Consider the following 15,402-nt stretch of genomic DNA (forward strand, 5'->3'; position numbering starts at 1 on the left):
ATTTTCTTATTCAGTCTACAGCTCAGCAATGAAGGACTAATCTACTTGTGAGATGGAAAGCATAAGAAGAACTGCAGCTTTCTGTCAAATTTGTGTTGTGCATTAGGAGATTAAAATCATAATTACAGGCACAGCTGATAGCATCATTATGTCTAATGGTAATCATCATTAAGTCCACAATGCAATAAAGACTTCTGATCCCTATTATCTGCACCAATTACTTCTTTCCCAGCATGCAGACTTTGCATGTGTGCACTACATATTACTCACTAATTACATCACAACTGTAAACATATTTTTAATTAAATATAAGTGTCTAAGAGTGATGGCGCCAATTTACCAGTGAAAAATATCACAAAGAGAAATTTTCAGTTACACATCATTTTTGTACATGTTGAAAACACCTGTTAAGCACTACTCAGAGTTTCAAGTGCTTTCTTTTCATTGAACTTCATTTTTCTTTATCTGTGTAAGTTTCAATAGATTATTTAAGTAAAGTTACCTTAGTAGCAAGACTGTCACGGTTATCATAACCAATCCACTGATCTCCTTTAACAATGTAAGGACTGCCCACATCATCTGTCTCCCTCTTCCAGTTTTTATCTTCCAGAAGCTCACAGATTTCAAAGTAAGCCAGAAATCCCTGCTCCTGAGTGTAGTAGCCTTCCCTTCCAAAGCCTTTAATTGGGGCAGGAGGTGTTGTAATACTGGAGTTTGTCAATGTGAAGGATCTACCATAGAATGGTACACCAACAATCAGCTTCTCTCGTGGAATGCCTTTCTTCAGCCAGTAACGAACTGAATAGTCCTGTCATTGTAAAATTCAAAGTTTATTTTAAACTTGAATTGTTGACTAAATGCTGCTGTAATTGTACATTTCACTAGAAGTGAAATGTACAAATGTACAAATAGGAAACAAACTATGGATATCTGTCATTACTTTATTGTTATGAACTAAGTCAAGAGGTATGCAATGTGTTGAGAAAGACACTAGAATGAGGCATGAGGTGAATATAAATTAGCTAAGATTATAATAAAAAATGTTTATATGACATTGATCCATGAATTATAAATTCAGTACATATAAACAAATCTGCTGGGTACCAGAGTAAAGGTAGTTTTTTATATTAATATTTCAATAAGTTTCAATATATTCTTCCTGAACTGTTCTCTAGTTTGTTTAAATATATATTGTTCTCTAGTTATAATGTGTTTAAGAACCATCTACCAACTGTGACATTAACCACAAGAATATATGCTAAACCTTGTTCCACACTGGAAATTTCTTACAGCAGGCATGTAACACAGGAAAAGTTACATCAGATGTTTCTGAAGAAAAAACATTTCATATGGCCTAATTGTATACTTACAACACTGTAAAAGACATTGAGGCCTGTGTCATGTTTCCTCTGAAGAAGAGGAGCATGGTGGTCAGCTGAATGATCTCTTTCTGCATGCATATCAAATGTCATCAAGTTGATAAAATCCAAGTTGCGGGCCAGGCGATGTACATCATATGCATCCTCTAGTCTGAACCTTGAAGGTGACACAGCTGCGGAGAGAAGCCATCCTCGAGGAGCAAACACTTCAGACAACTCTTCTGTTAGAAGTGAAAAGTGTTCCTTATCTGATGGCCTCCCTCCAAGGTCCTCAGCTCCTGTAATACACCCATTCAAGCATACATTATACTTCATAGAACAAATAAACGCTCAACTTGTTAAATTATAGGATAATGATCTGCCATTTGTGTATTTATACATGGCAATAAAATAGGATTTTGTCTTGTTTTATATCGAAAATGTACTTCACCTTTCAGACATATGTAGCATGTCTTCCCATAGCAGTCTAACTAAGCACATGCAATGTCTAACTGCATTAAATAAATAATTGGGAAAGGTGATTGAACTCCTAAATGCATGTTAGTGGAAGCTGAGGTTACAAATTATGAACATTCCATTTGCTTCTCTTATTATATAATACTGCAAAATTAAATTAGACAAAAATTCACTGCTAAATTAAACAAAATGTACAGAAATTGAACATGAAGTGTAATTACTTTACACAGGGATCCCTCATTTAGCAGTCTTTAAGCAAGAAGTAATTTGTTTTTAAAATGTCTTAATTCTTTCATTTAATATGTTTTATTTAGCTCATGTGCAGTATGATATATAAAATTAGTGACATGCATCACATACAGAACCATGTGGCTATAGTATTGCATTCAGTGTGAAAACCATCACACAACTATATTATCACAAACACAGAATCTCACTATGTAAAATGTCACTATTCTGAGTAAGTGTTAACTTAAATTTTCAAACCCAGATAATTTTTAGTTGGGAACACATGTCCTAATTATATATATTCATATAGAAATGTAAATTTATTCCATCCATTTTAATTTGTTATGGCTTTTTAATAATGTATTAATGATGATGTTTGAGAAAACCAAGTAGTCACAAGTAGAAACAGAACAGTCCAATATTTGTTGTTACTCTGGTTATTAACTATGGAAATGTGTGTGCCTGCTAAAAGCTCCTTCAACACTTCTGTTTCCTTTTATTACGAAGAGCATTTTCCTAGCATTCATAATTTGTTCATAACTACTACAACAAAAGCCTTCAAAATAACTGCCAGTTTCTCAGCAACCTTTTTATAAGACAACTTACAGTGTTATTTTAAATATTTTCTTTCATGTCTTTTCTAGGCAAATGTTCCTTATTGGCTTACTGTCTTGCAGTATTTTGTTATTCACATTAAACTGTTATTTAAATTTTATGAACTTCTGTTTTACAGAGTATATCTGTCACACTCTACCACACTATGAAAGATTCATAGATGATTTCTGTTATAGGATTAAAATTTACTGTAAAACATTTACAAGATGAAGTTGGACAAAACAAGTTCCACTGAGTATCACGTGTTCGTATGTAACAAAATTCTACCTGGATATTCCCAATCAAGGTCAAGACCATCAAAACCATGAACATCAAGAAAATGAATTACAGAGCGGATGAATTCTCGACGCAAAAAGGCACTGCTGGCCATCTGTGAGAACTTGTGACTTCCTTCTATCCAGCCGCCAACAGAGATGAGGACTTTGAGTTGTGGATTCACACGCTTCAGTCCCACCATTGCCCGGTACCCTCCTGCACAAATTAAATTGTACTAATGAATTAGTAAAACCGATACATTATTTCATTAGTTTTTAATTGTGACATTTTAAACAAATTTCAAAATTTATTTTACCTTTTACAATATCATACTCCTCATCCTGAGGCAAAATGGTAAAAGAGTGAGGATCCAAAGTAGCAAATGCATACACCACATGCGTGCAAGCAAATGGGTCCAAATCCAGAGAATTGAATCTCATAGGTTCCTTGCGATATACAGCCCATCCTTCTACGTAGCACACCACATGATATGGTTGATTCCCTGTTAACAGGCACAAACTAATCTTTAGAACTGTATAAATAAATTTTATAAATTAAAGTAGAAAAATTCAGGGGCTAAATTTACTGAAAACTTTGAATAGCAGTTTACTTTCCCATTACTAAAAATGTGTACAAGATATAAATTATCCAGCAGCTGGTATTAAGATACTATTCCTTTCCTAATATACTGAGGGTAAATGAACTTCAGAAGCAACAGATGGTGACCTGAAATGTTGGCAGACAGCCAAAATACTATAAAGTACAACAATCCAGACCACCATCTATATTCACATCACAATGAAAACCACATCTTAAAACTTCAAAAGCCTCAAAACAGGTTTTATCATTGAAAAAACACTGAAGCAGAATAAACCCAGACAACAACCATATTTATAGGAACTTATTTATCTGTGTCACTTATGAAGCTAAACAAAAAGAGAAATAGTGTGAATTCTTTAAGTAGAAAGTAATGCATTTTATTAAACAAGAATTTTGGAAATCTTATGGAAGTTGTTGAAAGAGAGCTCAGGATTCAACAAGTAAATCATTTTCTTTCTTCACTTAATGGTAAATACTACCACAGCTGGGAAAAAACTGACTTGCAATAACTATCGAAAACAAAATGTGGAAATAAAATGTAATGGAAAACCTGAACAAACAAATTTAACCAGACAGAATTTATGCCTGTTGCTGTAAGAATCATTGGTACAAGGAAATACTGGACACCAGAAGAAAATGCAGAGAGACCAACTGACCCTAAAGGGTTTAGGGATAGGAAATAAAGCCTAATCCTACATAGTTCATAATCATATTAAACTTTAAGAACAAAGACAGTTATTACTCTTATATTATTGCACCAGGACTCTGTCAAGTGAGAAATTTTTCTGCATAATTATTTTATTATGCACACTGGAATTTTGTTTATTACCTGTGACCTTATTTCCATAATAATGTGCTGCCTTAAAGCTGGCACCTGATTCTGTAGTTTCTCCAGTAACAGACGAGATATACTTCTGTTTTGAGAGAAGCTTCTCTCTCCACCAGGCAAAAGTTGACCCAAACTGACCAACACTGGGTAAAACTTCAGACCACCCAATATCAAATGGATTGACACTAACGTCAGGGTAAGGTCTGTGCTCAACTGCATCTCTCAGTGGTACTCGGTGATCTGACCTGATGGAATAATATAATCTGTTATTTTAACATTATTACCATTAAAAATAACATCATACTTACTGGAAAAGTATAAGAAATATAATATATGTTTGGGGGAATTAACCTCTCACTACATGCAAGACAAATTTATGGGTTAAATGCAGGTCTGACATTCCTGTCACATACAATCTGGACATCCTCAAACACAATGTACAGTTATTTTACTAAAATGTAATTTATCTGCAAAATATTTTAATCCTAATGTGTTGGAATTGTTAGTCTTTGTATAAAAAACCTGCATGACCACTTTTTACTAAACTTCTACATTACCATTATTTGTTAGACTTCTTAGCATCAAAAGAGTGTTTGAAGAAAGATTATCAACCTAACAATGTATTTCTGCTACTGGAGTATTTACCTATAACTTGAAGTATGCCTTGGAACACTTTCAACAGCTTCTCTTAGAGGAAGAGATTGTGTTCCAAACACATACCCCACGAAGGACGAACGGTGAGAACTCCTTTGATTAGGTTTCTCATAGGAAGGGATCCATTCAACAGAATCCCTCTGGAATGTCTGAACATCTTCTGGTGGATAATGATGACTTGATGCCCCTCTCTTTTGGAGAAGTGTCGACAGTATAAATATCAGCACCACAATAAGGTCATACGTTTGGAACCTCATTTCTCTCTGTAAGGAATAATGCCAGCTCAATCTGATTAAATTTGTATACAATAAAATAAGTTGAAAGTAAAGATGACAGATGCTGGTATTATACAACACCACTGAATTTTAGAGAAATAAAAATTTTATCTATTACATGACAATGCTGGAGGACAAGAACAGAATAAGCAATATACCTTTTTTTGAGAAAGAAATTGGTTTTTTTGTGTATTCATGGAGCACTGACACTAATTAATCATTAATTACGATTTAAATGTTAACATTATTGATGCTAGATAATGAAGAAATTCAAATGTGAAAGAGACTCCAGTGGTATTGTATTCATGAGTCTAATAACAATTGACAATTGTGTCAGAAGTTATTATAGACAGACACAGTGATAAAATAAGCTTATCTTTCATTATGCAGCATTGGACACCTAAGAGTAGATATGATATTATTAAAATGGATCTTGAAGAAACAGGATTGAGGATGTGGATTAGATCCATCTGCCTCAAGAAAGGTGGGCCTCTCTGTAATTGTAACAAACCTATGAGTTCCAAATAAGGCAGGGTATTTCTTGACAAGCTGAATGACTACTAGTTTCCCTAGAAAAGGCTTCTCTGTGCAGTTATCTTTCCTCATAAGACCAAGGGAAGAGACCAATATGTGGAGAGAATCATTTTTATGAAGAATGCCAACTGGTCTCTTTTTCATCAGCAGCTTCTGAAAGGTCACTGCCATAGTCTCCTTGATCTTGATACAACACTAGCATCAGACGCAACAACTTGTCACTGATCTTCAATGACAGACGTTTTGAAGCAAGGGCAAGATGACAAGTAAGAATTTATTTTAGCAGAGTCATTGTAATCTTAATTCATTTGCATGTTTCATGCTGATGTATCACAGTGTCAATGTATGGATGAAACCTGGAGCCACTGCAGGAATATAAATGGCAGATACATTGAATGTAGCGTACGTTGAAGTTAAAGATTGCACTTTGTTCCATGAATAGTCTGTTGTCACATTATCAAACGCAAGTTCCAAAATGAAGAAGCAGATATATTAATAAACCACATACGACCCAGAAGACCGAGAATGAAATGGGAGAACAAAAAATAGTTCAAAGAAATATGTTGCAAGAATTGGAGGAGGGTCATATTCATATTATGGTATAAGTACTCTCAGTATTTGCCTGGATGAACAAATGAAAACACGAGACACCTGTCAGCAACAAAACAAATCGTGCAGAAATCCCAAGATAAGAATTAGTGGAATTAGATTCTGAACTAACTTAATCATCAAATGATTAGAATTACTGCTTTGTAGTCCAGAAACACTGCTTTGAATCTCACCCAATCCACAGCATATTCTGATATATTTGTGGATTTACTCAGTCTCTCCAGAAATGATAAATGGACATGCATTTTCTCCTTTTATTTAATGACTTTTTTCAGTGTTTGCAAGAGCGGTCTCATGGTGGAAAGAGTCATATGCTCCTCCGGTGAAGCCTTGTAATGCATCAAGTTCGCTTCACGGTTGTGCTGTCTAGAAAACTCTGCGTGTATCATCCAATGACAGGACAATTGAGAATATAGGGTGGGAACACATGGAAGGGAGTGATCTTAATCTAATTTTTGAAGTATCATCCAAGGTTTTCACCATCACGAGTAGAGTGAGGACCTACGTATCTGAATATTATGCTTTCATGTTTTCATTAATTTCACAGTAAAAGTGTTTTGCACACAACTCAAGAGAAAGAAGCCGCAGACACAGAGACATGGCTGTCTAAACCTGTCTTACCTAAGTCCAATGTACAAGAATATAATTAAGCAAATTGTTCTGTCATGGATAGTAGCTTGGAAACGACAGACATAACTTAGGATTATCTGCTTCACAGTTGCTGCTGTTTGCCACTGGAAGCATCAGCTAAACATATTTACGAAACTAGTGGCATATGCTCGTTAGCAGGGATGGTAATACTGCAGCTATCGATGGCTAAAAGCAAGGTCGTTAATAAGACATTAATATTCGTTTAACTAACGACGTTCAAGGAGAAGAATGCATTAAATTGTGTATTATACAATGGGGTGTTTTTAATTTCAAGACAGCGAGGGTTTTTGCTAATACGGAACCGTGTAATATGTTAGAAACACAAGTAAATATTTAGTATAATATACAATACCCGGCAATGTTTCTTCGTTTATATTGTATGTAAAGCGATAAAATACTCTCATTGTATCCATAGTCATTCTAAAGACGGCATACGCATTTTAAACTAAAATGGGCCTTATTTTTAAATCAGTAAATCTTTAAGTTTGGCAATGACACAATAAAATGTTTATAATGAATAGAAACCATATCGAATGTCATGTGCCCAGATACAATTCTCGTCTCAATTTTAATAAAATTCCTTAGTGCTAAGCGCACCTAACAAATACGTATTAATGGACGGACAGACAGACGGATGGATTACTGCTGTCCATCTGAATGGATAACTAGATGAGAGGTTGAAAGAATGGTTGGTTGGCTAGTTAGCTGGATGAAATGACAGAATAGATGGATGGATGTTTGACTGACAAGATGAATGGGTTAACGGATGGTTGGATGAACTGGTAATTGACTGAATGAACGGATGAATGCTAGAATGGAAGGATACATGAATAACTGGTTGGATGTATGGATGCATAACTGACCGGCCGCAACTATATGTAACAGCACAGAGCAAAGCCCTTCTTCAAAAGCTAATAACCGCTTACCTAGTCAACAAACTGAGAGCTTCTAAAAAAAATCCGAAGGTTCATTGCCGTGTCAACGACAAAGCGCCAAAGGACAATATTTTGAGCTAACCGAACACAGCCCACATCCTCACAACCTATGCTTTCAAAATTCACTTAAATATTATCCATCCATCTACGCAGAGGTCCTCAGAATCACTCAGTCAATAGATAAATCAAGCATTTTGATCACGAAAAATTAAAATAATTTTCAGAAATTGTAAGTATACCTGGCAGTTAAAAGTGTTCCCTCGTAACTTACACTTTTTTGAGTTTTGCAGTAGAGGTGCTTATTATTTTCAAGGTACATAATTCAGTACGCAATTAATCACCTAAGACCCCGCGGCTATACACACGCAAGCGGTACTGAAATCACGAAGATGAAGAGGGTGAATGTGATCTACCGCAGAACCTGCAGCTACAAGTAAACTTCTGACCTTTACTACATAAAATAACTTTACCCTAATAACACCTTCCGCATCACTGAATGCTTTCGCGGATAGTAATCCTCGCGTCCACCCACACGCTCGTCTTCGTTTAATTATTGTAATTTTTTGTGTTTTAGCGTACAGTGACCCGATGTGTTCACTGGACCTTACAGAAGAGAGGGTCAACAATCTTCATGTTTATACCTCACCAGGCAACATGAGATGAAGAAAAAAAGATCCAAGTCGTAGGATCCAAAGCTGGAGATTGGAAATATCAAAGCCGCTAAACGTCAAAGAATGACATGACAACCGAAAGACAATTTGCAAACCTGACAAGTTGCGGATGATACACTTCCACATTTAAGATGAGATAATCATAGAAGTGACGAAGCAAAACACACACCTTCTTAATTAAAATGGAATTACGGAAGAGAGATTAGATCCTAGATAATTCAACATTACGGCTTGTTTAGGTGCTTGACCCTTTGATCTACCTTAAGCACATATTGGTGTGAGGATGTGGACTGGATTAATCTGGCTCAGGATAAGGACCAATGATGGGCTCTTGTGAACAAGATAATAAACTTTCGGGATTCATAAAAGGCGACCATGAGCTTCTCAAGAAGGGCGCTGCTCCACAGAGTTAATTGTTAAATGCGAATGATAAAAGTTAAGTGTAAGTGTAAGAAATGCTGTCCGTCTGTGACCTCGGTGCCGCCCCAAGCAATGAGAAACTGAACAAACAGCTCAACTTTATCAAAACTTCCTCAAAATTAAAACCACGAAATTCCCTGACGTGACGAAAACCGTCTTTGGTATATAAATCTTAAAACAAGAAGCAGCGATTAAACAAGGCGTCACCCAGTCATAGAAATATCGAGGTTGTAGAGGAACTGGAAGCAGAATACTGGACGATATTCGTACAAATATTTGAATTATGTTCTTAATCACAGGTCCTCACATTCGTAGCGTAATAGTCAGCGGCACAGCAAGATGTAAAGAGTGTGGCTCCTGGAGGCCGCTTGTTTTACATGTACCCGCCTCTGGACATGCATGTAGTCCTGTAGACACAGCACTTTCACGATAATTTTTAACGGTGATTTAATACAATGAACTGCATCACAGAATAGGTATGGATATTAAGAAACGGTAACTTAGGTCTTTGTGGAAACGGGTTGTATCATGCCCTAAGCATCACTGAAAGTTCAATGGTCGGACAGGATTCTTCAGACTTCCCTTTTGATTCTAAACAAGCACTTTACAGGTTCTAGAAGATTAGTTGAGTATCTGTCAATTAGCGAAGCACGTCTTAGATCAATTCGAGAAGCTAAGGGACCGAATCATTACTAAGCTGAACTTTTTCAATATAGAGCTCTAAACATTTCAGCGTAGAAGACCGAACAGAAGAAAACAGAGAAACAGAAACAGTGGGGGGGGGGGGGGGGGGGGGGGTTACACCCATCAAATAACATGAGGACCCTCTTGATATCTTTAACATTTTTCCACGTGACAAATTTAGGTCACCATTGATGAAATATTAATAATTAATAGAATTTACCAATTACTCATAAACTCCCAAATATTTGCGTGACTGTCTTTATCATAAGAACTCCCTGGATCGATGCATAGCCTATATTTAACTTCTTCGCAAGCAGGGAATTCAGATTACCACATAATTTACAGAACGTTTTGTCCGGTAAATACAACGATAAATGTTTAAAGCGTATTGTGTGTATTTACCAGTCGCATAAATGAAAGTGAGACGCCATATCCGAACAGAGAGAACATGAGGCGGTCTGTAGCTTATGAAATGATGCGCACGTGTTACTTTCAGTTTCTCATGTGTCGCTGTTGATATAGGCATTTAATATAATATATTTTATAACTATTTATTAACTGTTTTTACATATATCACGGGCTTATGTTTATGAGACACAATGCGTCATCATTACAACGATCAACTGGCTAATGCTGTTCAAAGAAATCGCTGTTTATTCTTACGAAACCCACAAACACAATGTCCTCAGTTTCTCATTATTAGGGCAGGTGGTACACGTAACAGTAGAATTTAAAAAGTTAACCCTTTGAAGCACGAAACTACTCTAAATAATATTTAAAAATCCAGTTCCTACCTCAAAGAAAACACGTGTCTCCATTACAAAAACCAGTTAGTCAGAGAGGCTTGGCGGCAAAAAAAATCGCTGCTCATTGTGAAAATCATGCGAAACACATAAATACACCTCTGTGAGCAAAAATGCAGTGTTACTGATGTTTAATGCAGCTGGTACATACAATTACCATTGGATTTTAAATGGTTAACTCTCATTTATATCTTAGTTTTATCTGCGTTTACTTTCAGATCAACATCCTCACTAGCGTCTATTACTGATTCTCTGAATTTCTTTATGGTAATTACGTTTTCGCACATAAACTAAATAAGCATCGACGAGAATCTAATGCGTCCCATTCGGTTCCAACACTTTCCGATTTTCTCGGACAGTCCTAATCGCGTATTTTAAAGTGAAGTTGGAAAGAAATGATGATAAAGCATCTCCTTGTTTGAGGCCATTCTGGATATAAAATGTATCATAGCAATTTTTATGTGATAATGAAGTTATGAAAAAAGTATTGTGGCCCATATCAAGAATTTGTCCGGAAAGAATGAGGAAACCACAAGAAAAAACCCTGCCAGGATAGCTGATAACACCGATGGCACTTGAACTGTATTCCCCGAATACAAGCCTAAAGCGTTCCAGCTACACGGCATATTTGTGACGAATAAATATAAATAAACTAATGTAATGAATACCGCGAAAACCAGACTAACTCCAAGACAATGGTTCCCGATGTAGCTCTGTCTATCCGAAATCCGAAACAGAACTCTGACTGGGGATCGAACTCAAGTCTTGACGGAAGCTACGCATACTCTAGCCAAACGGGATTCAAAGGTAACATTTACCTTAGCATGAACTACTGTCTGTACATGTCTCGAGGCATAATATACAGTAATATAAACAAAAAATACATGATTTGTATGCTTAGACCTACATTTATGTACTTATATATTAACGCAAATGTAATCTGTGCTAGTGTTGCTTAGGATAGCTTCTTGAATAATGGACTATAACGGAATTTACAATCTGTCACCTATCTGGTGTAATAAACAAACAAACAAACAAACAAAGTCAATGATCAAGTGAAAGAAAACTAGTTAGTTCCTTCACCTGATGCATTTAACGTCAGTTAATACATGTGTACAGATTACAAGTTGATAGCAGGAGAATTTGGGGACGAGACAAGCTGCAAAAGACAAAAGACAAAAGATGGTGTGAGGGGCAACTGTACCCCAACGTAATTTCGACGTCTCTGAACTGTTATCTTATCATCTGTCATCCACTAGACACTTACCAGTGTCACAGTGTTCTGAGAAACACTTTCCCCCCACCAACAGCTTATAAGGAATCCATTCTGAGAACAAAACTCTAGTTCAAGTGAAAGGAGATAATGACTGTAATTATTAGGAGGCAATACTTCAAGTGGAAATTGGACTGTCAGAAGCAAAGTACAAGAATTAGGCGGACCGAAAGGGGCTTTCCTCACACAACAGAGAGATTATTAACATGTAAGACTTGAGGTTCTCACAGCGGTGAGTATGAAGATTTCCGTCTTCTGGGTTTTTGCGTTGTGTAGTCTGGTCGATGTTAACCAACGCCCTGATGACGGAGGCAGTATGACCTCAGAAACGTTGGTAAACATCGATCAGACTACACAACGCAAAAACCCAGAAGACGGAAATCTTCAGATTATTAACAATTTAGCGACGTCCATACATTTTATCGCTAAGGTTAACATTATGATAATATTTAGTCGAGGCATTTTACATTGTCCATTGACACAGGTGCTTAATATTTTACTACGTGGGAAGTACATCAGAGGAATAATCCTCTATCTTATTTACTCTCTTTACAATTAATTTTGAGTCTCTTAACTAGATGAGCGTACTATGAGCTCCACAAAAAGAACCCTGCTCCATGGATTTAGTTTACTGTTATAAGTTAACAGGTGGTTTGAAATTCAAGTTACACTGTACTAATCAGGGTAGTGTAGTTGTTTTGGTTTATACCCATAAATGCATCTTTACGGAATATATCGGATATCGGGAAAAGAACTGGTTTTTCGTACCACCGACAGTTAGCAAGACTAGTTACACAACATGCCAATACAAAAAGATGCCCAAGCATGTGATCAGAACTCAGGAACAACCAACATCGTGACATGCGGTATCCTCTGAGAGACAGTCGGAAGGACATTTAATGCGTAGTTATTCTGGGAGACGAATTTTCAGTCTGAAACTCTGAAATGAAGAGGCCACTCTGACGAGCTAGATGAGAGGATAACACTAAAATACATAGTAAAAAAAAAACAGGATGTAAACGTCTCTCTGCACATACTAGCAGTTGTCTTTGTAATCATTTGTGAAACGCAAACAATACAAAAGCTAGAGAAACAAATCCGTCTTCATGGCGTGACATTTACATAGAGGAATAAATTTGCTATCTTACCTTAACTGTCCCCTATACGTGCCACATTCCCGTCCTACTCATCCTCTACAGCTTCATTGACAATCTCGTGGGTTTGGCGGTATAAAAATAACGAATTCACTACTCACCAAGTTTCTGTGGACCGGATCTCAGAAAGTTACTACAGCCCTGATGACTAGAAGCAGATGGCAATCTTGAGGAACTTTTTGGGCATCTTTCACGAAAGTAACTGAAGTAGAATCATTCTTCGCCACAATTTTTCAAGTCCAATTCTTTAAAAATGTACTTCAATGTCTATAATGCGAATAAATAATAACAATCAGTAACACTTCTTTCTTGGGCCTGGAAAGAAAACAAGACATACAGCTGCCAGTACAGGTAACACATGTGAATAGTGTGTTTAAGATTTATTTGTACAAGCGTTAACTTAGACCGTTAACCGCCTACAGTAGTACTGAGATCAACACACCACAGCACTATAACCTTCTTCTTCTTCTTATCTTCTATTCATTCGTTTTACGAATCATTTGGCCATGAGTCAACACACCTTAGTCACAACTTCGGACTTAACAATTATGTTCCAAAGAAGTACCTTTCCTGTTTGAGAAGGTTCTATTACAAGCAATGGAAACAATTGACTTGGCAATGAAACCAGCAAAACAAGACGTATTTACCAACCTTATCTGATATAAGATTTGAATGTTATAATTTTAAAATTATTTTCACGTTCTTTCCGGATTGGCAGAACTTTTAGTGAATAACTAACACAAATTCATGCCAGAGCTAAAAGAACTGTGTGAAGGCTGAATCTGAAATAACCATCAATGACACAGCTACTTAGTTTTATAAATGAGTGAAGACTGGAACACTGTAATTGGTAGGCTTATGCATTTGGGAGATACTACGACGCCCCACCTGATAATGGAAGTAAGCTAATTGATGTCTGAGGGTCTGTCTCGCTTAGCTGTTGGGTAGCCACGGTCTGGAGCGTAAAGGATCGTCTGACAGGCCCTCTAAAGTGACTATATTATACCAATAATATTTTGGAATGAGAAATGCGTACAACATATTCGATGGAAAGCCGGAAAGGGAGAGACCACTCGAAGGCATAGGCATATATGAGAAGACGTGGACTGGATTAAACTTGCCCAGGACGGAGCCAAGAGACAGGCTATTACAAAGACGACAAATGACCTGCACAACTCATGAAATCCGGCACCAACTGACAGACTATCAAATTCCCAAGAACTCTGTTTTATGGGGTGAGTTTGTGATTTGAGTTAGTGATGCTATATACTCGTCAGAAAGTGGCGACTGCAAATGGTAACCATAACCCTTTGATGAAGATTACCCGAGTTTGTAAACTGACGTCTTCCTAGAAATGTTCATTCGCGGCAGACCGACTCAACAAAGACTTGACTAGAACTGAGATACTTTTTCAGTCATTACTCGGTATTAAAATAATGTGGGTTGTTGGGATTTTACATCGAATAAACCACGCATTAATGGGGACAGAATACTGCCGTGACTTAGTTACTATGCCGCGTGGACTTGTAGGCAGATACCGACATTTTGGATGAACACGCTTCCTCTATGAAGACAGAGGCACCATGTTCCTCCGAAACGTTGGATACAGTATCGACGTCAATAAGATACATCAAATCGCAACAGAGTTAATTTAAAAAAAAGGTGTGTTATGAATACGGTACGTAACACACATCAATGTTATTTCAACGTTTTGACCACAGGTCTCAGGATTGACTGCACAGCTGTTTAAAACGGGCGGTGACCGCGTGATTAAGAATCCCGGCCTGTTTGCATTCCATTGTAGCAGAAGTCAGTCAGTCGACTCCGATACAAGTCTCAGCAAATAAGGAACGACAGTGCACAATAAAAATCACAACACAGGACAAAATAAATCATAGAAATGAAACTGAGTAAAGCGAGAAAGTACGTACGTAAACATAAAGGAACTTTAGCACCTGTTTCATCTTTCTCGACCACTGAACTCAACTTTTTCTTATGTACAAATTAATACACTCACCTCCTAACTTCTGCGTGTAGGCATCCCGAGACTGTGTCGATTTGTGCGAAATTTATCAAACGGAACGTGTTTTAAAAACGGGGAGGGGGATCAAAAGAATGTAAAAAAATAAATAAATAAGAAAGCCACCCCATGATCTCAGACGGTAAGTTGTAAATAAAAATCTCATACAATGACCTTGAACTTGACCACCAATCAGGGATAGGTACAAAGAGGGAAGAAGGAGGGGCAAGCTGAGGGATATGAAGTGGGAGAGAGTTGCCAAACCTGCTCCCGTTCAAGATCTGCGACTGAAGATGAGATGGAAATCGCATTCTACTTGGTATGACCGAGGGTGCTACCCTTACTCCCTCTACTGGT

At 37.0% G+C, this 15,402-nt stretch overlaps 1 protein-coding gene across 3 annotated transcripts in view; it reads right to left on the bottom strand.

Annotated features, from left to right (window-relative positions):
• Cht10 (Chitinase 10) overlaps window positions 1–15,115 on the bottom strand; it is a 48,277-nt gene extending 33,162 nt beyond the window's left edge. For 2 of the 3 annotated variants that reach the window (XM_087356366.1, XM_022061374.2), the window contains exons 1-7: window positions 13,127–13,444; window positions 5,008–5,279; window positions 4,363–4,607; window positions 3,250–3,435; window positions 2,946–3,149; window positions 1,371–1,657; window positions 503–808 (exon numbers count right to left, since the gene is read on the bottom strand). In XM_087356366.1, the coding sequence (XP_087212492.1) occupies window positions 503–808; window positions 1,371–1,657; window positions 2,946–3,149; window positions 3,250–3,435; window positions 4,363–4,607; window positions 5,008–5,273 (1,494 nt within the window). In that variant the 5' untranslated portion in view covers window positions 5,274–5,279; window positions 13,127–13,444. Of the gene's footprint in view, window positions 1–502; window positions 809–1,370; window positions 1,658–2,945; window positions 3,150–3,249; window positions 3,436–4,362; window positions 4,608–5,007; window positions 5,280–13,126; window positions 13,445–15,042 lie in introns of those variants that run through there. The other variant, XM_087356365.1, reaches the window with a different exon arrangement.
• Between the last annotated feature and the right edge of the window lie 287 nt (window positions 15,116–15,402).

This window comes from Zootermopsis nevadensis, unplaced genomic scaffold (genome assembly GCF_977971745.1).
Source record: "Zootermopsis nevadensis isolate Lab colony 2312 unplaced genomic scaffold, Znev_1.0 Znev_ptg000027l, whole genome shotgun sequence".
Lineage (NCBI taxonomy): Eukaryota > Metazoa > Arthropoda > Insecta > Blattodea > Termopsidae > Zootermopsis > Zootermopsis nevadensis.